Consider the following 20,463-nt stretch of genomic DNA (forward strand, 5'->3'; position numbering starts at 1 on the left):
TTTCTTATCCCTCGGAAATGAGAATCCATGGAGAAATGCCGACTAGAAGTCTCCTGGGTACGAGAAATCATTTCTTTGTTTTATGATATATTCAATACTACCTTCCCAAACTGGGCAATAAGACCAGATCCAACACAGGGATACATCGGCATTTGCTCACCCGCGAGCTAAAAATGGCGATCACTTCTTTGACGTGTCTACAGCCGCCTCCTCCCTATGCTGTACAAAGAAAATGCTGCTTGAAATACCTCGCTGGGTTCTGGGCCCTGTAAAAGCATGGCATATTTTCATCTGATTCTCTTTGTTTTGTTTTTTTTCTATTCCTCTTCCCCGTCCAATAACGAAATGCCATATATCTCGATCTACGGCATTTCAAAGTACCAATCACCTAATCCGGATGACAGGGATATATCAGGTTTAGGATGTACTAAATCACAGATCCCCGGATCACCGTGGATCTGCTGCACCTCCAACGAGGCAATTTCCAAAGCTTAATAGAGTACGGAGCTCGAAAGCCCTACAGTTGCCAATTCCATTCCGAGTTCGGGAGACTTTTGGAGAGAAGATCAGTGGAGCCCGACTCCAACGAGTCCAAGGACTCCAACACGTGAAATCACGTCAAATCAACGTCCGCAACCGGGGAATACTCGGCAACATTCTCAACCTTGTATCACTGTTTCACTTCCGTTGAGATGTGCAAAAAGTAATCGTATCCGAGATGTATCCCTTAACTGCCGAATGAGGCTCCACTTCCTGCTTTCCATGGCTGCCTTCAACCACGCGGTCGCTCTTGTTCAATATTATCCTTGTTCGGAGAAACCTTGCCGAGATAGGTGTGACTTGGCTTTGAGGGGGATCGACCGGGCCATGCGCCCTCGTTGGAGGAAAATATCAGACGGGAGAATAGGGGAAACCCTATTTATGTTCCATAGATGACCTTGTTCTCTTCAACTTGATAGATCTGTGGATGCATATATGGAGTACATTATCATTGTACCACAATATACATTCACATCTACATCCTCGATCTACACTCTTAACATTTCCGAGGTACAACATAGGAGACCATATGCACTATTGACGACGGAGTATTGTTGCATCCCGTTTCTCTACTCCACCACAATCTATAATACAATAGACAATTCCCCGGCTCTCACACTATTGATATTAATATAAACACCGAGCTAAACCCTAATCGCCTCCGGGATATCCAAGGTTTATATGGTTAGAACAAAATGATCTGCCTATGCTGACCCAGGAGGGATTTCTGCTCCACTTGTCTAATCTCCGGGAAATAGACTATTGATTTGAAAGTAATTTGTGACGATTATTTCTGCTAACTGATTCTATTGAGTCTTTTGTTAACATAGTAGGATTAACACAGAGAATGGGGAAAAAAAATAGTAGAGCAGAAGAAAAGGAGAGAGTTAAAAGTCACGAAAAAGGACAGCTGATCAGGAGAAAAAAGACAATGATAAAACATTATAACATCGCCAACGCCTGGATTATACACACAGAGACTATTACAACAAGCTGATAGCCGGAGAGACAAACAGGTTAACGTGAGGGAAATATTGAAACGTGAAACATGCAGAGTGGAGCCAAAAAGGAGGCAAATGAGCATTGATCTCGCAATAACTCTAACGACGCCTCTTGAGATGGTGCTCCTTGCCCTTCTTGGACCTTTTCTTGCTTTTATCCGCCGGCAGAACCAGGGGTTCATCCTTCATGTTCCACTCCATGAAGCGCAAGAGATAGTCGTCGATGTGGCCAGGCTGCAATTCTGCAGCAAGCTGGTCATCAGACACGTGCTCCGGAACCGGCACGCCAGCCCCATCCTCCACGGCTAAAGGCGTTCCAGCCTGAGCCGGTGTCCCGTGCGAGGCGCTGTGCTCCTCAAAGTCGCCATCGTCGGCGTGCTCCTGTTCTTTCTGGGCGTTCTTGGCTGCGTCTAAATCCTCCTTGTCCTCGGCTGCTTCGAACACGCGGGTTCCACCGACGATACGATTGCCAAGGACTCGGTCCATGGCGGCACTTGCTTCGTCTTGGCCGTCACGCGCATCGGGTTCGACCACGTCTTGCTTGGTGAAGTAGTCTGTGGTGAACTCGCCTTCTTGGATGATGACGTCGTCAAGCATGCGCTTCTGGTTGGCTTTACGGAGGATGTTGGATTCAATAGTATACTCGGATACGAAGCGGTAGATGTGGACATCGCGTGTTTGACCGATGCGGTGGCAGCGATCCTGGCATTGCTTGTCCATGGCTGGGTTCCAGTCTAGATCGTAGAAGATGACCGTGTCGGCGCCCGTGAGATTGATACCGAGACCACCAGATCGACTAGATAGGATGAAAGCGAGGATGCGAGGATCGCTATTAAATCGTTCCGTGAGCATCTGTCGGGACTCGACTTTCGTAGTTCCGTCGAGTCGGAGATAGCGATGGCCATGGATATTGAGGAATTGTTCGAGGATATCAAGCATCTTGGTCATCTGAGTAAAAATCAAGGCTCGATGGCCGCCCGCTTTGAGGTCACGTAGGAGCTTGTCAAGGCGCTGCAATTTGCCGCAGTCGTATTGAAGCAATCTTTTATCAGGGAACGCAATAGAGAGGCGCATCCGTGCTTCGTGGAAAGGATCGTATGGGGGATTTGGGCGATTATTCGTCAAAAGCCTGGTCTCGACTGGAGTCAAGGCAGCCTCATTCATGCCCGCGGCCACGGCAGCGGGGGTGACGCAGGCAAATCTCTGGACATAGCCATGCATCTCACGAGCGCGTTCCTCAACAGTAAGAATCATCGACGCGAGGACAGAGGACCGGCTTGACAGCCAGTCGGCCATTGAGCGCTTCCGCAGCGGTGCATTGGATAGCGCGTGTTCCTTGGTTCCAGCCCGGAGGAATTCAATGAGGCTACTACCGTATACAGGCCGACGGCCATGCCGCTTGGATTCGAAGTAGAGACACCGCTCTAATTCAGCCATTCGCCTCTTCCGACAGGCATTCTCCAAGGACTCTAAGATGGTCTGCATGTTGGACCCATCAAAGCCCATCTCCCAGTTGGTTCGGTTGTACTGGCGTTCTCGGAGAGTCTTGAACGGGCCAATAGCCATCAACCTGATACTGTCGTCGGCCAGCCGTCGTGAGATATCTTCCCGTGATACGGGTGCGAGATTGAGGAAATCCAAGTCAATCTTGGTGAGTGGGTGTTCAAAAAGCAGTCGTCGTCGAACGAGGGATTCCTTGATATTAAAGTCCATAGGCACAGACCGTGGCATCGCAAAGGAGGTGGAGACGGGTCGGGTTTCAAATAGATCGGGGTGGTTGCATACTTTACGGAGTTGCATCAAACAGTGGATGATGGAGAGGAAGTTTCCAGACGCGAGCGTCTCTTTGGTCTGGGCCATCGACATGAAGCCGTCGTAAAGGAATCGCTGACGCTTTGATAGCCTACAGTAGACCACATGTTCGTACTTGCCAGGCATTTGCTTCTCGACATCGGCCTTCAGTCGGCGAAGAAGGTACGGGCGCAGAACGGTGTGAAGTTTAGTGATCACGCCCTTGGCCTCGTCGTCCATAGTCTCCCTGCCATGCTCCAGAATTTGTTCAACGGGGCGGCGGAACCATTCAGAGAAATCCTTTAAATCGGCAAACCCGTCCACGCCACCATTTGTACCATCCGAAGGCATCAAGAAGAACAGAAGAGACCACAGTTCCGTGAGATTGTTCTGGAGTGGCGTACCCGTCAGAAGAAGTCTAGCACGGGATTTGAACGTAAGAAGCGCTTGCCACCGCTGTGAGCGGAAGTTCTTGATGTTATGTGCTTCGTCAAGAATCATGTAGTGCCAGTCCTTTCGCTTGAGAGACATTTGATCCTGCAGAACGAGTTGGTACGACGTAATCAACACGTTCCAGGAGTTGTCATCCGTCCAGCCTCGACGTTTCTGTTTGCGTTCTTCTTGGTTGCCGTAGTAAGTCATGATCTTGAACCCCGGGCACCATTTCTTGAACTCCATTTCCCAGTTGAGCATGACACTGGTGGGGACGACTACCAAATGCGGCCCCCAGATACCATGGTCTGTGGCAAGGTGGGCAAGAAGGGCAATAGTTTGTATCGTTTTGCCTAGACCCATCTCGTCTGCTAGGATACCATTGATGTGGTTGTTGTAGAGACCCGCAAGCCAATCCAATCCGTAGTGCTGATATTCACGTAGTGTACCACGCAGGATCTGAGGGATGGGTGTCTGCAAGCCTAGAGCAGGCGAATGGCCTATTTGCAATGCCTTTTCGATTGTCGGCTCGAGCGATGAGACCGATTCGGGCTCTGATGGCTTTGTTGCGAAAGTTCCCGGCGATGGCTCACTGGACATATCCCTGCTTGCTCGGCTGTCATGGACATGATCTACTTCCATATGTTGGGGGTGATCAATGTCATCTGCGATTTCAGCAGAAGGTGCCTCTTCGGTCTCTGGTTTGGCAGAATCCGACTCATGTACGACACCAGCAGTGGCTGCATCGTCAGCTTCGGCTTCAGCGAGCCCCTCTGCCATCGGGGTGTCAACAGAAGGTGTTTCTCCTCCAATAGCAGGAGAGGCTTCGGAAGCATTGGCGATATGTAAGGGCGTGCCTTCTATCGAAGTGCCCTCGCTGGTAGTTGGTCCAATTGGAACCAAGGAGACTTCATCTTCTTCGAAGTCAATGTCATCTTCACCCTCCGATGCCGATTTGATATCGATGTCTTGTTCGTGGTCCACAGCTGAAGCTGCATCGCCCTCTTTTGGTATAGGGGTTTCATTCTTCGAGAAGAAACCCAGCAAGCCAGATCGGCTCTCATCATCCTCATCCGACTCCTCCTCACTTATGTCTTCTTCCTCTTCATCGCTATCACCCATATCATCATCCATATCTGTGGAGGCATCACTATCATCCAACAACACTGAATCAACATCGTCTAACTGATTATCTTCCGGAGTGAGGTGTGAATCGAGGCCATCTAAAACAGATTCAGGATCCAAGGATTCGTTAGGATTGGTCATTGCCGTACTGCCTGAGGCTACAGACATCCGATCGGTATAGTCGTCAGCCCGTAAGTTAGCATACTTCAGCCGGAGCTCTTCCGCAGTCAATTTGGCATCATCATCCACATTAGCCTCGTCGTCGGTTCCGGATTCAGAATCTGACATGTTACTCTCGTCTTCTTCGTCAGGGCCAGATGAGAAGCCCGATACACCATCCTCATCGTCACTCGTCACAAGAGCATCGCTAGGCAATTCGCCCAAAATCTCTGATCGACGCTTCTCGAAGAGCATAGTAGACTTTTTGATAGCGCGATCAAGAGCCTGCTGGTCTTCCATTTTCCGCTCTTCTTCCCAGCGTGCTAGGCGGACCCGATCAATATCGGCACGGGTCAGGTCGAACATCTTCTGAAGATCCTTTGATAGCTGCTTGCGTTTTCCACGCATCTCCTCCTGCTGCTCGCGTAAAATATCTTCGGGGTCCTTGTGACGTTTCCGATAAGCGTCAGCACACCACTGCGCAAACAGTTTGGCTGTTTGCCGGTGGCGTTTGTGTTCTTTGTCGAGGAGCTTCTGGAAATATAGTGCGTGGGAAACCAAGTGATCCTGGTGCGAGTACTGTGGGGGAGGTTCCTCTTGCTGTTCTGTGATGTATGCCGAGCAGACTTGCGAGCTCAACGGTCCACCGGGCTCAGCGGCAGTCATAACTTCATGTCTCTTGCGTGCCTCCACCGCTGCCTCGTCCTCTGACAGTATATTTGAGGTATCGTTTTGGTATACCCATTCTCTGAAAGAAGCGTGTTTCTTCTGCGGTATGTGGCCAGGGTGTCGAATAGGAAGAACGGGCTTGCTCAATTTAATGCGCAATTTTGGAATTTTCACTGGTCCTTGTTCCGGTTCCTTGTCATCCATATTGACCTCACCTGAATCCACATTGACCTCCTGGGATATATTCGAAAGAGATGGGCGATCGCGAAGCGAGCGAGAACTGGTGCCGTTCGCGTTGGCGCCAGACGGGCGAGGAATGGTAACGGAGATGCGAGATTTGGTGTGTGAATGACTTGGTTTTGGCGCTGGAGTATGTGAGATACGCGACGGCTTGTTGGCCGCCGCGCGCGACGCCGTCCTAGGCGATCCATTTGCAGTGGCCTTTCCACCCGATTTTCCATTGATGTCGGCTCGTGACTGCGTTACCGATAGCGGCGAGGATGCAGCCGGCTTGCTTCCATCGCGAGCGGACCTGCCAACATTCTTGTTCTGAATCCCCCGCGTGTGTCTCTTCTCCGACCCAGGTTGGAATTCGACCGGGACAGCGTTCGTTCGCGAAGACCTACGTTTGCCTTCAGAGAGGAAAGATGTGGGGCCCTCAAAGCCAGCCTTTTTCCAAGGAGGCGATGGTGGTCTGGGAGTGGAACGTTGCGATGAGGAGGAATCCGTGAGTCTTCGTTTCTTCGATGGGGGTTCTTCGGGTTGATGAACAGCTTCGACGTCTTTCGGGTCGGAAGGAATCGATTCGCGGGGGGCGAAATCTGACAGGTTTTCATTTACAGACCCATTGAGGGGTGTGGAATCGGACACAGGCGTTACGCGTTCATCTTGGGGTGATGGGCCGTTGGAGGTGCCGTTTTGCATGACTTGTACCCGCAGACGACAGGGGCCGTTGGCGGCAGGTGACCCCAGCTATCCCAACAATGACGCAGTCGACGTAAAAGATTTTGGCATCAGCAAATAGGGACTATCGAGTAGAGATACTACACGAAGTTTAACATGCTTATCGGCGCTGTGGCGTGGATGGGGACGGAAAAACAACGGAGATGATGAGAATACGTGGAGAGTGGTTTTTTTCCTTCGGGCGAGCAATTACATGGTCGCGCCGGCGCGTGGATGCCTGAAGTCTTGTGACTGTCTGCCTCAGGCCACAACATTCCGCAAACCTCCATCCGTTCATCATCGATATTCAACCCCCTCTACCCAATTGGCTCTCTTGCCTTCTGACAACTGATTTGCTGCTTGTCTTTCAGCATAACTGTGAGTCTCTTTCTTTAGATCCATATTATCTTCTTCAATTACGTACCAGCCTTTCTGACCTCCAATTCCTCTCCTAGATGTTGTCTCAACGGATCTTGGCCCGGCGCCTGCCCCAGGTTGCCGTCCGAGCTATTGCTCCCCGCGCATCTTTCTCCCAGGTCCCAGCTCTCCGTGCTATTGAGGATGACATGGCTCTACAGGTATAGCATCCATATGGCAGAGATGCCGTTTCCCCACTTGGCATCCGGGAACCTAACCCCCGAGACAGAATAACAACTACCCCAACCCTCCCCCTCTGAAGCGGGCACACAGAGACCCCTACGGTGGCTGGTGGGATGCGCAAGAGAAGCGCAACTTCGGCGAACCCGTGCACGAGGATAACGAAATCCTCGGTGTCTTCAGTCCCGAGCAATACACCCACGTCTCGGCCGGCAAGGGTTTCTTCCACCTCGGATGCTTCGTCGCTGTTTTCTTTAGCATGGTTGGTATTGTCAGCCTTACCTACCCTGACAAGCCGAGTGTTCCTAAGGCCTACGTCGATGGTCTGGAGAAGGAGTTGGGAGGTCCCAATGCTGTGCCTGTATGTACCGGACATGATATCCCAAGAACCTTTTACATGGGCAAAGAGCTAACCACTTGATTTAGGCCCACAAGTCCGGCGATAAGTGGTGATTGAGATCTGGTTTCTCTTTTTGTTTGTGTAAATACCAGTACGATTTTCTATCTTCGGCGTCTTTGAGGACTGGTGGTCGATTCACCAGTCCTATGTTTCATCAAACCCCGAAAAAGCCCGGCCGCATGCTCGCATGCTCGGAATGAATTTGGTTTAAAACCCACTTTTGTGTTTGTCGTATGGGTCGATATATCGCATTGAAATTCATTTGACATTGTGGACGTTATATTCAGATAACACTATGATGTCCTTTGGGGTTGTCTTTTTAAATTAAATGTCTTTTCCATATCCTTGTCCTTGATATTTGTTCAGATGTAACTTTTGACTTGATGTCAATATTGATATTCCCAAATAACAAGGAAACCCTTGCAGCGTTTTAAGTGTGGCCCCATCCAGGGAGAACAAGGATCAAGTTTCCTTGAACTAGCAATATGCAATAAGCACTTGTATATAAAAGAAAAAATAAGAAAAATACCATAATAACCTCATAGAATAGTCGGAGGAGACATAGCATTGTTTTGGGACGGGACTGCCTATATGCCTATATACGTCAGTCGTTCGGCAGCTTTTTGTTTCACCTCCCCCCTCACTCGCCCCCTTCAATAAACAATTCACCCCTCAGCTTTGTGGCGGCCTTTCACTTTGGACTGAAAGAAAAGAATCTTTTAAAAGCTTCTTCTGGGTGCTAAGTGCTTCCCAACTTTCTCCATGGTCCCCCGCTATCTGTCACCTCCTAACGTTTCACGGATTTAATTGACAACTCCATGTCGACAGCATCTACCCAATCCCGAGGAGTCAACCGACGGATTAACAGCCTTCAAAATGAGGGTCGCCATTCGCGCAACTCCTCTGTATCGAGGCGCCGCCCCGTAAATGCCAACGTGGCATACAGCCATGCCATTCGGGTCGCCTACCTCGCCTATCTCCTCCACCCTCGCTCTCGTCGCATCCAAAATGCCCCCGTCGCGCCGGCGCGGCCAAAACGATCAGCCACCTCCATTCATGATTTAATGAGCGATTTCTCCTTGGTCAGAGACTCGAAAAGCACCAGAGTTCCCCATGGCTTCGTGGCCGAGCTGGAGAAGCGGTTGACTGGAGTGTTGATGGGAAAGGAGAAAAGGAAGGAATACCAAGATCACCTGGTGGTGCGGACATTCGCTGTCTTTCTCAACGTTCTGAAGGAGGCCTCCTTTCGAAAACGCATGGAGAAGGACCGACGAGCTGAAGATCTGCTCCTGATTTTCTACTCCAACGCAGTCAAAGAGCTGGGCAAGGGCAAAGAGCAAGACGATGACAGCTGGAAGCTCATGGTTGATCGGCACGTTGCGCTTTTTGTTCGACTCCTTGCGCTCACCCTGAAAGATCACGAGTGGTCCAAGGACCGCCCAGAATTGGCCAACCGATTGACGGTGCTAGAAAACAAGCTTCTCCTGCAAGATCAGGACCTCATGCAAACTAACGGACCTACATCTGCCACGGAGAGTGTTGGCGCATTGAGTTATGATGTGAAGGATATGCCCCTCGTGCAACATGTAGCCAAAATCTTTGGGATGACCACATCCCAGGCACAATCCGAAATCGATAAGCACAAGTCCGCCTGGACCGAAAAGGCCGCCCTGCAGGATCTTAAGACCTATCAAGCCCACCTGAACCTCCAGACACACAAAACATTGTCAAGGGATGATTTTGAGTCGGACGAGGGTTATGATAGCTGGAAAAAGAGCGAAGGCCCTGATCTCTCACAGATGATGCTTGCAATCATGCAATCCAACCCCGAGTTAGCCAAGAGCACTCCCGGATCCATTCCTCAGTTCAATTCGAGTCCCCACGAAAACCTCGACCTGTCGAGAACAACGTCTGGTCGGACTGACAGAACATCTTATGTCATTGATCAACCTATTGATTTGACTGGGCTTTCTCTAGAAGAGTCGGACGAATCCGATACATACACATTCATCCCGTCTGACCCTAGGTCTTTGTACAAATACATCTTGTCTCAGACTTTGACCCATGATTTGCGGGACCGGGAGCTTGAAGCCACGCAGGCTACATCTGACGTACCCTCAATGAAACTGCTATCGAAGCAGTCTACGGAACTGCTTAATGAGATATGTCTCCGCTGGCGGATTCCAGCCTTCTCCCGGGTCGTGTTGTTCCTTGAGGTGGTTCAGGCTAAATTTGTCGATAATGAAATCGATCTCACTACCCTTGACTCGGCATTTACTTTTGTGAAAGAAATGCCTTCGGGTGAGAACCGCAGACGCAGTAGCTTTGTGGCTTCCACGGTTTTTGATCGACAACGATGGACTATCCAGGATCTTCAGACGATGCAAATGCTGTTGTCCAAACTTCATGAGGCTTTGCTCCGAGAGCTATATGAGGCTATGATGGACTGCTTTGAGGCAAAGCCACGCCCACTCGGTCCGGTTATGTACATTCTTGACACCCACATCCAGATGGATCCCAACTACATTGAGGACCCTGAAGACATCAATCGTTTCAGCACTTACGTGCAAGAGGGACTTGCCGAAAAAGCAACAACAAAGTATCAAAGCCTTCTTAGCGAAATAATCCCTGTGGAACAAGAGGCTTGGGATCCCGACCATGTCATTCAACTTGGAGATGCAATCTCAAAGCTTGCGCTAAAGATTCAGAAACGCTACCGCAAAAACCCGGAGATCATGGGGTGGGTTCCTCTCCCGTCTGTCTGGCTGATCAGTTCCTAACTTACAAATAGTGTGAACCCCTTTACCACCTTGTGCCAAAACGTCCTCCCTATGTTCGCCGAGGATGCACATGAAATGGTCATTAGGATTATCGAGCAGGCAAAAGCGAGGGGTGAGGAGATCGCAATTGACGACGGCTTCGACCTATACAAGCAGCTCGCTACTATCAGACGGTTATTCCATAACACCCATGAGGAGTAAGCCCCTGGACTCCCCCGCTGTTTCTGTGAAATTACTAACTTAGCTCAGTGCTCCATTCCCATTCCATGTGGAGAGTCTCCTTCAGGACTTCGTCTGGAGATGGCTTCGTCTGACTGATCAAAAGATCATGGATTGGGTCAGCGAAGCTACAAAACAAGATGTATTTGCCATTCGTTCAGGTGGAACGACAGAGCTTGCGCCTGAAGACGATCGTCACAGTGTGTCAGTCATTGACATTTTCCGATCTTTCAACCAAGTTATTGAAAGTATGGTGCAACTAGAGTGGGACGATGATCTTCAATATGCGAAGTTCATGACGCATCTCTCTAATTCAATTGGGAAAGGTGTGGCGACATACTGTGACTCCTTAGAGAAGATGTTCACGCAGGAAATGGATCGTCTTACTCCCGAGCAGGAGGCAGCATTGAATCAAACCACCCAGGAAAAACTGATGCAGTTCGCAAAAGATACCTGGACGAATAAGGATAAAATCGAGCCCTTCCAATTCTCCTCAGAGGTATGTTCTTATCCATTTCAACTAGGTAAAATATCGCGGCTAAGGTTCTCCATAGTCCCTTGTGAAACTGAACAATATTGAGTATGCACTTGCTCAGCTCGACAAAGTCGAAAAGGACATCAACGTCGACGCGTGCGCTGAAGTCATTGCAAGGAATACTCCACCGCAGCTTAAAAAGGTCCGCAAGTCTACTACCTATGTCTTTACAATCAAGGTAGTGGAGGCAGAGGACTTGAAAGCATGCGACCTTGGTGGTGGCAGCGATCCATATGTCGTATTGACGGACGAGTATCAGAAACGAATTGCTAAAACCCGAATCATCTACAATAATCTTAATCCCCGATGGGAGGATGCAGTGGATCTCACCACACAGGGCCCTCTGAACATCATCGCCACCATCTGGGACTGGGACGCAGTAGGCGATCACGACTACGTTGGCCGCACGTCGATCAAGTTAGATCCTGTGCACTTCAGCGACTTCTTGCCAAGGGAGTATTGGCTCGACCTGGATACCCAGGGTCGGCTTCTGCTCCGAGTTAGCATGGAAGGCGAGCGAGACGACATCCAGTTCTACTTCGGAAAGGCTTTCCGTACACTCAAACGAACGGAAAGGGATATGACTCGAAAGATCACAGAGAAGCTTTCGTCATACATCAGTCACTGTCTTTCCCGGAGAACACTGAAGTCTTTGCTCTCTCGCGGAATCAGTATATCTAGTGTCTCGAGCTTCTTGAATCGCAATCGAGCACAGCCAGCTCCTGCCGGACCCACTCCGGCAGATGTCGAAAATGCGCTGACTCCTCTGTTCAATTATTTCAACGACAACTTCGCCATCATGAACAAAACTCTCACACCAGAAGCCATGAAGATGGTGATGGCTCGCCTATGGAAGGAAGTGCTCGCTACTATCGAGAGTCTACTTGTACCACCCCTGTCGGATAAGCCATCCCATCAGAAGCCATTAACAATCCAAGAAGTCGACATCGTATCACGCTGGCTCGTGCTACTATTGAACTTCTTCCATGCGGTTGACGACGAAACCGGCGAAGCAAACGGCGTCCCAATCGATATCCTGAAATCACCCAAATACCACGAAATCCAGTCGGTGAATTTCTTCTACTTCGAACCAACGGAGCACCTTATCCGCACCTCCGAACGCATGGCCTCGGCGACTGTCAACCGCCAACAAGCGGCCCGCAACCGCACTTCTGCGCCTCCTCACCTCGGCGCCACAGGTGCCGGCTACGGCAGCTTTGGTCTTCCTGCTGCCCGTCGCGCCAAGAGCATCATGCTTTCCCGCAACCTAGGCACGATGAAGAAGGCCAAGGAAGAGAAGCGACGGGAGGCGCAGGCTGATCCGAACGACGACATGATCCTGCGCATTCTTCGCATGCGCCCCGAAGCTGCCGGCTATCTCCGCGACCGTAGCCGTCAGAAGGAAAGACTTGCTGCCGCTGCCGCCGCCGATGCTATCGTGAAACAGAGCCTGATGGCCGGTGCCGGAAGCCGCATGAGCGGTATCATGCCCCGTGGCCGGTGAATGATGCACTTGTCTATCAAGCTCTCCCCTCCGACCTTTTGACGTTTATGTTTCCTATTTTTTTTTATCCATCAAGCCAGTAATGTTGTGTGTTTTTGCTTCCCTCTTCTCCATTTCCTTCGTCTCTTGCATTCTGTGTCATGACGCATGAACCCTTGACTCTTATGATTCCCAATTTGGCATCTGCTTGTACTCGCGCATGTATGTTCCTCGAGAGAAACGGGATCGGAAATGGAAATAATCAAGATGAAGATATCCCCGAGGATTTCCGCAACATAATTCGATCGAATTCATTCTCATTTTTATTCTTATACTAAACTGTCTTTTATATTGTTTCCATGACTCGAGTAGAAGTAAGACGAAAACTAAATAGATTTTCAAATCTACTCCAGAGCAATGCACTCAATCTCAACAGGCACACCCTTGGGCAGCTGGTGAACAGCAACACAGCTGCGAGCAGGCTTGTGGACGAAGAACTTCTCATAAGTAGCGTTCATCTCAGCGAAGTTGGCCATATCAGTCAGGAAGACCTGAGAAAGGAATAAAGATCAGCAAAGCGTCCTCCTCCTCATATCTTATGTATACTTCTCCCCGGCAAAGCCGAGTCCAGAAACACCACAGTAACACAGCCTGGAGGGAAACACATACATTGACCTTGACGATCTTGTCCACGCTGGAGCCAGCGGCGGTCAGGATAGCCTTGATGTTATCGCAGCAAACCTGTGTCTGGGCACCGATGTTGCCCTCGACCAAGTTGGCGGAGGAGTCGGCGGGGATCTGGCCGGAGACGAAGATCTGACCATTGGCGCGGATGGCCTGGGACTGTAGTTGGGTTTGTTAGATGGTTCATTTATAGTCTTTACAATATGTGTAAGTGTGGAAATGGTGTTTTGGAGTAGATTGGTCCGGTGTGGAGGGGTAGCTAGCTCTCAAGGTAGATTGAGCAGCGGAGGTAGATGGAGGGAAGGACGACGTACGTAAGGGCCGGCAGCTAAGGAGATGTGAGTTAGCTATTGTTCTTTGTTTCCTTTGGTTCTTTTTTCTGGAATTGAGTCTGGTTTCTCTGTCTAAGAGGGCAGGTGAGGAGCCATAGTTGGCGGGGCTTGACTTACGAGGGCAGGCATCCTTAGAGGAGATGATGGACATGTTGGCAGACATTATGGGAGAAGGGAATTGAGGTCTGACTGGAATTGAAGGACGGAGGATTCGAGAAAGAGATAGAAGACGAGAAGTAGTTCGCAGCATCGGGGAGAGAGGAAGTTACGAAGGTCGCGATGATACGAAGGTGCCCCGCTCTGCCAGTTTCCCTCGGAGAGCGTCGACGCTCCCCGATGAAGTCATTCTTTTATTTTACATTGTGAATTTTGTTATTAAAGCTGTTATGGATGAAGGATTGAAATTTGTATCAAATCAGGAATCAATTGGGTAATACAACGACAATGCTTGCTAAAAAAATTAAGTCGTTTCATCGTGATGCGTTAAAAGCCTGCGCCTTCCATGAACATACTATACGAAGAAGTTTCTTCGCGGTCATGATTTACCCAGGTTGCCGAACTGCTGCAATAGTTTGGCAGTCTCCTCGGCGGAGTACCCGAAGAAGACAGGGCCATTGAAGGTGACGTGGGAGGGGGGTGAGAATGTTGAGGGGATGCCGGGTTTCGTAGTCGAGTCTTCGCTCGCAGGTTCAGGAGCAGTTGGAGAAACCTGGGCCTGGGGTGCAGGTACTTGATCTGCGACAGCCTGGTCCTTGGGCCAGGTCTTGGGCCAGTCACCGTTCCAGGGGGCCTCGGTATCAGGCTTCGGGACTTCGGCTTTTGGTTTATTGTGGCCGAATGGACAACCAGGTTTCTTTGGTGAAGTAATCTCATTGTCCTTAGGACTTTCCCCAGTCCGAGGTGGTTCGATTTCGGGCTTTGCTGCTTCAGGCTTTGGTTTACCGTGGCCGAATGGACAGCCACCGGCAGGCTTAGCAAGGACTTCGGCATCGGTGGGTTTATCAGGTATGTCGGCTTGAGGGTCGGGGGACGTGGGGATAGATGAACCAGAGACCGGCGCTGAGATAGGAGGTAAATGTGTGACAGGCACTGAAATACCCCAAGGCCTGCTCGGGGATTCACCCACGCGGACTTCACGCAGGGGGCGGTCAAAGTGACTCTCGCGGTTATCATCCTCATTCTTATTCTCCTTGTTCTTCTCTTCGTTCTCCTCGTTTTGCGCAATGGGCGTACTGGGATCCACGTTCTCGGCCCATTTCTCAACACGTTCACTCGACGCAGAATGCGAGGAGCGGGCTTCACCATTGGTATTACATTCTGGCAAGAAGGCTTGGTGCTTCACACCTAGGCCAGCGATCATGCTGGTCAGGCCGCCGTATTTAGCGTCCAGTTGTCTCATGTCCTGCGGGCTTCGCTGATAGCGCTTGACACAAATAGCGTGGCTGCGGGGGATCTCATGTTTGTGTCGTTCAACATATTCGGCGATTTCTTCCGGGGAGTGCTGATCGAGGAATCGGATGGGGCATCGGGAGACGGGGCATCCTCCCTTTGATGACGGGGCTGATGGTGTGTGGCTAGAGCGTCGTTCTTCGAGTTCCGCCCTGATGGGGTCCAGATGCTCGTGGCCGCAAGCTTCGATCTGGATCTTCGGCGCAGAGTTTTTCCCGCTGGGGGCCTCACTGCCATTTGTGCTCTGCATCTTATTCGGTTTGGAGAAAGGGCAATGTAGATTTCCCTGGGTGCCATTCGTTGTGAAGTCCTTCTCCAGCGCGATTGCTGGAGCCGGTGCTTGCGCGAGGATGCACGAGTTCGAGGATATTTGGGAGAGGCTATCTTGGGAACGGAGTAAAGATTTGCACCCTTTGACTCCATTCTTGATAGCGGAGAAAGTATTTTCGTCTACATTTTGATGTGCAACGAGGGCCTTGATTACATCCATGGAATTCAACGGTTGTTCCTCAACTTGAGGCTTGCTGTGTACGAGACCCTGACGGTATTCTTCTTGCTGAGCGAGCAACTTGTTTTGAACGTCAAATGCACGATGTCTATCTTGAGGAGGCAGAATTTCTATCACAGCTGTGTACTGCAAGATACAAAGTTAGCAACGTTCATCTTGTCAAATGCATAACAGCAAGGCAGTCATGGTCTCAATCAGATAATACATGTTAATCCGTCATCGCCACAAAAGTGACTCCTGATCTAGAGCTTTTCTTCGTCATGCGAGACCAGGATGCAGAAGCATATGGGAGGAGAGAAGTGTATTTACCTCTTTGAAGACATTACCCATGTGCTGTAACAGCTCATTTTGTCTGTGAGTCAGCCGGTACACGGTTAGTAGGAGTGCATCGAAGGCTTTGCCCACGGCCTCGAGCTGGTCATGATGCAGATCCGGCTGCATCTCGGTAATCACGGCGGGTGACATGAGTAAATTTATTACAAGGTATCAGAAAAAATTCATCTGAAATCGAAGTGGCCTGTTGAGGCTCCCAATCTTTAAAAGCATGAGATGAAAAGGAAGGAAACAGACGGATTTATAGCGATGGGGAGACAACGGAAAAACTTGAAGCGAGATGGTCTGTGCTGGTCATGTGAGGGGCTATCCCGTTTTAGGCCTGGGCCGCCGAGTATACTTTGATGTACAACATGGGACGTATATGTAGTATTACTGCATAGGGTATACGCAGGTACATACAGGTACATATAGGTGACAACATAAAGGGTATGAGTACCTGGATGATGGAGTTTATAGTGTCAAGTAAAGTATAATTGTGGACAGTCAACCTGCCCACCTAGGAGATATCTAAGGGGGATTACTCTGTATTTTGAAGATCATATCATTCTTCCGGTGTTGTTAAGGGTTTGCTCCAGTTTGTATGTGGTACTCCCTACATGGTATAGGTTCAGAATGTCGACGCTCAGCTGGGGGTTGGTATAAATATTTTGCACCGGGCAGGTTAAGACAACCTACATATATGTCATGAAAACCATATCAGTAATAAAGACAGGTAAATCGATAATAGAAACAAAAATAAGTGAGGAATATCATATTTCTCAGTAATTCTAGCTTAATCTAACCACAACTTGACCATATTAATTGGAACTCCTATTATTCAGGCTTATGTAGCATTATTTTGCCGTCTTATTCAACAGCCCGGCCGGGCTAGCTCAATCGGTAGAGCGTAAGACTCTTAATCTTAAGGCTGCGGGTTCGACCCCCGCGTTCGGCTATTCCTAAAACCAAACCTGAGATTTCTTTTTTGCCCTTTTCCTTTTTGAACTAGTATAACCTGCACTTCCTCTGTTCTATTTTACCTCGTACTTTTGTTCCTTTCTCCTAGTCAAAGCGAGGGGCGGATCAGACAACGGACAAATCCCCCCACCATCTGCACAACAGACATCCCGCTATGCAGCACGCATGTCTCTTTCCAGTAAAGCCATTGTGATGAGTTTCAGACCACGTCGTGGCGCGAGACATCCTATTGGCTAGGGCTAGGTGAAATGGCCGTACGATGTGTCAAGGCTAGCCATACGGCGCATATCCGATGAGATGGTCTGATCCAATGCTATTCTAAAGCTCTAGTCTGGTCAAGGAGCCATGAGTCATTTATGATGATCCCTTGGTAGTCTGGCGGTCTTAGCCCTAGTTCAGTTATGCCTTCTGTCCTCCCCTGGACCTCGGGACCTTCAAAGTAACCATAAAGTCTAGGTCGCAGCCCAACGGTCTAGGCTACTGGGGAACCGGAACACAGTGTCAGGGATGACGACCGAGTGGTATCCGTCTGCAACACAATTCGTGCCCTGGCGACGAGAGGACTGAGCACTAGGTTTACGGGATAATCAATTAGGGTCTCGCAGATCCAAGCCGGGCCCATATCCAACCCCTTGTACGAGTATAGTAAGTATACTAGTAGTACAGTAGTCTTACCTTCTAGAAGAAGAATAATATGCCATTGCGTGACAGTATGTTACCTTAGTGGCGGGATCTGACCGCTGAATTTTGTGTACCTGGAAGTATAGAGCCCGTAGTTTGATAGAAGGACACGCCAACAGTTAATATAGAGATCTTATAAGGTATATTCTAGTGCTATAAACCAAATAGAGATATATATAACATCTGGTTTCTATATAAAAAAGATCAAAATAAAAAACAAGTAACGATCTAGGCCCTGTGAGGGGCACGAAACCCCCCATTATCGGCTTATCAACTGTAATTTTACCATTTCCTCTTTTTTCCCCTCCAAAGGTTTTTTGGGCTTTTTCTTTTTTAAACCCTTTTACCTCCAACCCTCTCCTCTTTCCCCTCTTCTTTCTTCTCTTCCCTCTCATAATGTCCTCCACGCTCCCAGATGCCTCCAAAGTCGGACTCCCCGCCTCCGATGCCACCAGCGCCGCCGAACTCGCCAGTCTTACGGTAAGACTGCGCGCCGCCCTGCGCCAGTTCCCGGATTTCCCCTCTCCGGGAATCTTGTTCGAGGATATCCTGCCCATCTTCGCCGACCCCTCCCTACATGAGGCCCTGATCCGCTCCCTGGAACTCCACGTCGCCGCCAACTACGGTAACCAGAAGCCCGATGTCATTGTCGGTCTCGAGGCCCGTGGCTTCCTGATGGGTCCCAGCCTGGCACTGCGCCTGGGTGCCAGCTTCGTCCCCGTGCGCAAGCAGGGCAAGCTCCCCGGTCCATGTGAGACTCAGGGATACGAAAAGGAGTATGGCCAGGATTTCTTCCAGATGCAGGCCGATTCTATCAAGCCCGGCCAGAAGGTCCTCGTCATTGATGACATTATCGCTACTGGTATGTGACAAGAATCCATCGGTGGATACTTCATACTAATAGCTATTCTTAGGTGGCTCTGCTAAGGCCGCCGGTGAGCTGATCCAGAAGATGGGCGGCGAGGTCCTCGGTTTCATCTTCCTCCTCGAGCTGGAGTTCCTTCACGGACGCGACAAGCTCCCCGCGCCGGTTCACACTCTCCTCTCTGGCCAGGCTTAATTCTACACACCGCTCCCCAAAAAATCATTCTTTCTGCGACGATCTCGACTGCCGATTATAATGACCCAATCTTTTCAAAAGCCCGACCACACCCGATCTTGCGGTGAGCGTTTTACCATCCGCTCCTCCCGGGCCGCCCAATCAAACAATTCACTCGAACTTGGAGTCTGGAGGTTCGTTTCGCTGGTCGACGGCACCCGCCACGGCTGGCGCAGCTCCCGGCCGGATAATACCCGAATATAGACAAATAGCTTTATCAATGCGACTTGATTGTGTATAGACTGCAGTCACTGGCTAATTGCATCTTATTTTAATAGAGTAGCTTTATAGGAATTGGACCTGACCAATGATTGATATAATCAAATACATCTTAGTTATCAATCTATCGATCAATCTCAAATCTAAATCTAAATCTAAATCTATACCATTTCACTCCACAGGAATGAACTTCCTCATAACCTCCTCCACCCATCCCACAGGAACCCCCAAATCCACAGACTCCCGAATAGCCCGATTCATCCTCGCGATATACTCAAACTTCGGCCCAGAAAGCTTAACACAGTTCTCATCAACATAAACCAAAACCAGCACCTTCCCCTTCCCCTTTACATCCCCAAGCCCTGCTTTGATCCCCTCCGCCCCATCCAACCATTTCACAACATCCGCCCCAACAAACCACTTATTATAAGACCCATCGCCCTGCACCCTGGGCCTAATAGAAACGGGCACACCATCCCCAGCCTCCGCATTAGCAGCACGTGTATCAACACCCTCATAGCCATCCAGAATCCGCTCATCACCAACATCCATCTGGTAAAGAACGCCGTAAACCGTGTCCTCGGACCCGGAAACGGGGATCTTATGTGCGGTCTCGGAGTCTTGGTTTGCAACGCGCAGACCGGGTGGTGGCAGGATGTTTGCGTAGCCCGCTTCGCAGATTAGCCAGCGCCAGTGTGGGAGGGCTGCGATTGCTAGTGGGGTAGCGGAGCGGGTAGGATTTATGCGGCAGCGGGTTTTCATTTGGGCTGGGGAGAGGTTGGAGCCGTAGGCGAAGTAGAGGTATTTTGGGTATTGGGGTGGTTTTGTAGTTGGTGGGGTAGGTATTTGGGCTTGGGTGTGTCTTTCTGCTGGTTGAAGGGTGGTTGGGTTGGGGAGCATTGTTTCTGATGGTGATGTTGATGGTGATGGTGATGGGTTGCTGGTTATTGTTATGTGCAATTATATGTTAAAGGGAGGAGAGAAGAGAGTTCAGAGTAAATGACCACATACTTAGCCCCGATTGCGGGAGTTGATATTACCGTTCAGTTCTACAAGAATTTGGAGACATGAAGTGGAACCCATCTCCATCATGTCTTTCCTTTTACTCACTTGGTAACTATTTTAAAGGCCAAATCCCGATGTTATAGGCTTGCCGTAGGTTGCTTTTTACTCGATAGGGTACAAATGAGAGATCTAGTTGGCCTTATGGTAGTCTTTTTAGTCTTTTTTCTAGATATCCTTTTCTATGTAGATGGCAGAAGGGAAAACGACTTTCCTATGTATAACCTTTGATATGAGTTTCCCTATGGAATATATTGGTCTTGCTTCGAGAATCCACTGCCTAAGCTCTATGTACAATATTTAGTGTTACCTATCTCATAAACGCAAGCTCCACGTTCCATATCATATGGTGATAGCTCTATCTCCCTCCTTCATATGTCTGTATTTCTCCCCATCTCTCCGCGCTAGAGCAGATCTACCTTGCACTGACTTGTAAAGATCTCTATACCTTCTTTGTCTTATT

At 49.6% G+C, this 20,463-nt stretch overlaps 7 protein-coding genes across 7 annotated transcripts; 3 read left to right on the forward strand and 4 right to left on the reverse strand.

Moving 5' to 3' along the window:
- Window positions 1-1,640: 1,640 nt before the first annotated feature.
- swr1 (putative SNF2 family helicase/ATPase (Swr1)) lies at window positions 1,641-6,641 on the reverse strand (the record flags this gene model as incomplete). Its single annotated transcript, XM_057181539.1, has 1 exon — window positions 1,641-6,641. One exon carries the CDS (start codon window positions 6,639-6,641, stop codon window positions 1,641-1,643), a length of 5,001 nt encoding a protein of 1,666 aa, XP_057046889.1.
- A 473-nt stretch (window positions 6,642-7,114) lies between these two features.
- On the forward strand, window positions 7,115-7,709 carry N7518_000612 (uncharacterized protein; the record flags this gene model as incomplete). The annotated part of the gene is made up of 3 exons (XM_057181540.1): window positions 7,115-7,237; window positions 7,306-7,617; window positions 7,683-7,709. The coding sequence occupies 3 exons, from the start codon at window positions 7,115-7,117 to the stop codon at window positions 7,707-7,709; spliced, it is 462 nt and encodes a 153-aa protein (XP_057046890.1).
- Window positions 7,710-8,474: 765 nt separating this feature from the next.
- Window positions 8,475-12,694, forward strand: N7518_000613 (C2 domain protein; the record flags this gene model as incomplete). The annotated part of the gene is made up of 4 exons (XM_057181541.1): window positions 8,475-10,396; window positions 10,448-10,633; window positions 10,686-11,154; window positions 11,210-12,694. 4 exons carry the CDS (start codon window positions 8,475-8,477, stop codon window positions 12,692-12,694), a joined length of 4,062 nt encoding a protein of 1,353 aa, XP_057046891.1.
- Window positions 12,695-13,077: 383 nt separating this feature from the next.
- Window positions 13,078-13,852, reverse strand: N7518_000614 (uncharacterized protein; the record flags this gene model as incomplete). The annotated part of the gene is made up of 4 exons (XM_057181542.1): window positions 13,078-13,224; window positions 13,343-13,516; window positions 13,672-13,685; window positions 13,807-13,852. The coding sequence occupies 4 exons, from the start codon at window positions 13,850-13,852 to the stop codon at window positions 13,078-13,080; spliced, it is 381 nt and encodes a 126-aa protein (XP_057046892.1).
- A 372-nt stretch (window positions 13,853-14,224) lies between these two features.
- Window positions 14,225-16,111, reverse strand: N7518_000615 (uncharacterized protein; the record flags this gene model as incomplete). The annotated part of the gene is made up of 2 exons (XM_057181543.1): window positions 14,225-15,772; window positions 15,956-16,111. 2 exons carry the CDS (start codon window positions 16,109-16,111, stop codon window positions 14,225-14,227), a joined length of 1,704 nt encoding a protein of 567 aa, XP_057046893.1.
- A 1,905-nt stretch (window positions 16,112-18,016) lies between these two features.
- N7518_000616 (adenine phosphoribosyltransferase APT1) lies at window positions 18,017-18,680 on the forward strand (the record flags this gene model as incomplete). Its single annotated transcript, XM_057181544.1, has 2 exons — window positions 18,017-18,482; window positions 18,535-18,680. The coding sequence occupies 2 exons, from the start codon at window positions 18,017-18,019 to the stop codon at window positions 18,678-18,680; spliced, it is 612 nt and encodes a 203-aa protein (XP_057046894.1).
- A 429-nt stretch (window positions 18,681-19,109) lies between these two features.
- N7518_000617 (gamma-glutamylcyclotransferase family protein) lies at window positions 19,110-19,838 on the reverse strand (the record flags this gene model as incomplete). The annotated part of the gene is made up of 1 exon (XM_057181545.1): window positions 19,110-19,838. The coding sequence occupies one exon, from the start codon at window positions 19,836-19,838 to the stop codon at window positions 19,110-19,112; it is 729 nt and encodes a 242-aa protein (XP_057046895.1).
- Window positions 19,839-20,463: the final 625 nt, after the last annotated feature.

Source organism: Penicillium psychrosexuale, assembly GCF_028828465.1.
Source record: "Penicillium psychrosexuale strain IBT 29551 chromosome Unknown utg000001l, whole genome shotgun sequence".
Taxonomy (NCBI): Eukaryota; Fungi; Ascomycota; class Eurotiomycetes; order Eurotiales; family Aspergillaceae; genus Penicillium; species Penicillium psychrosexuale.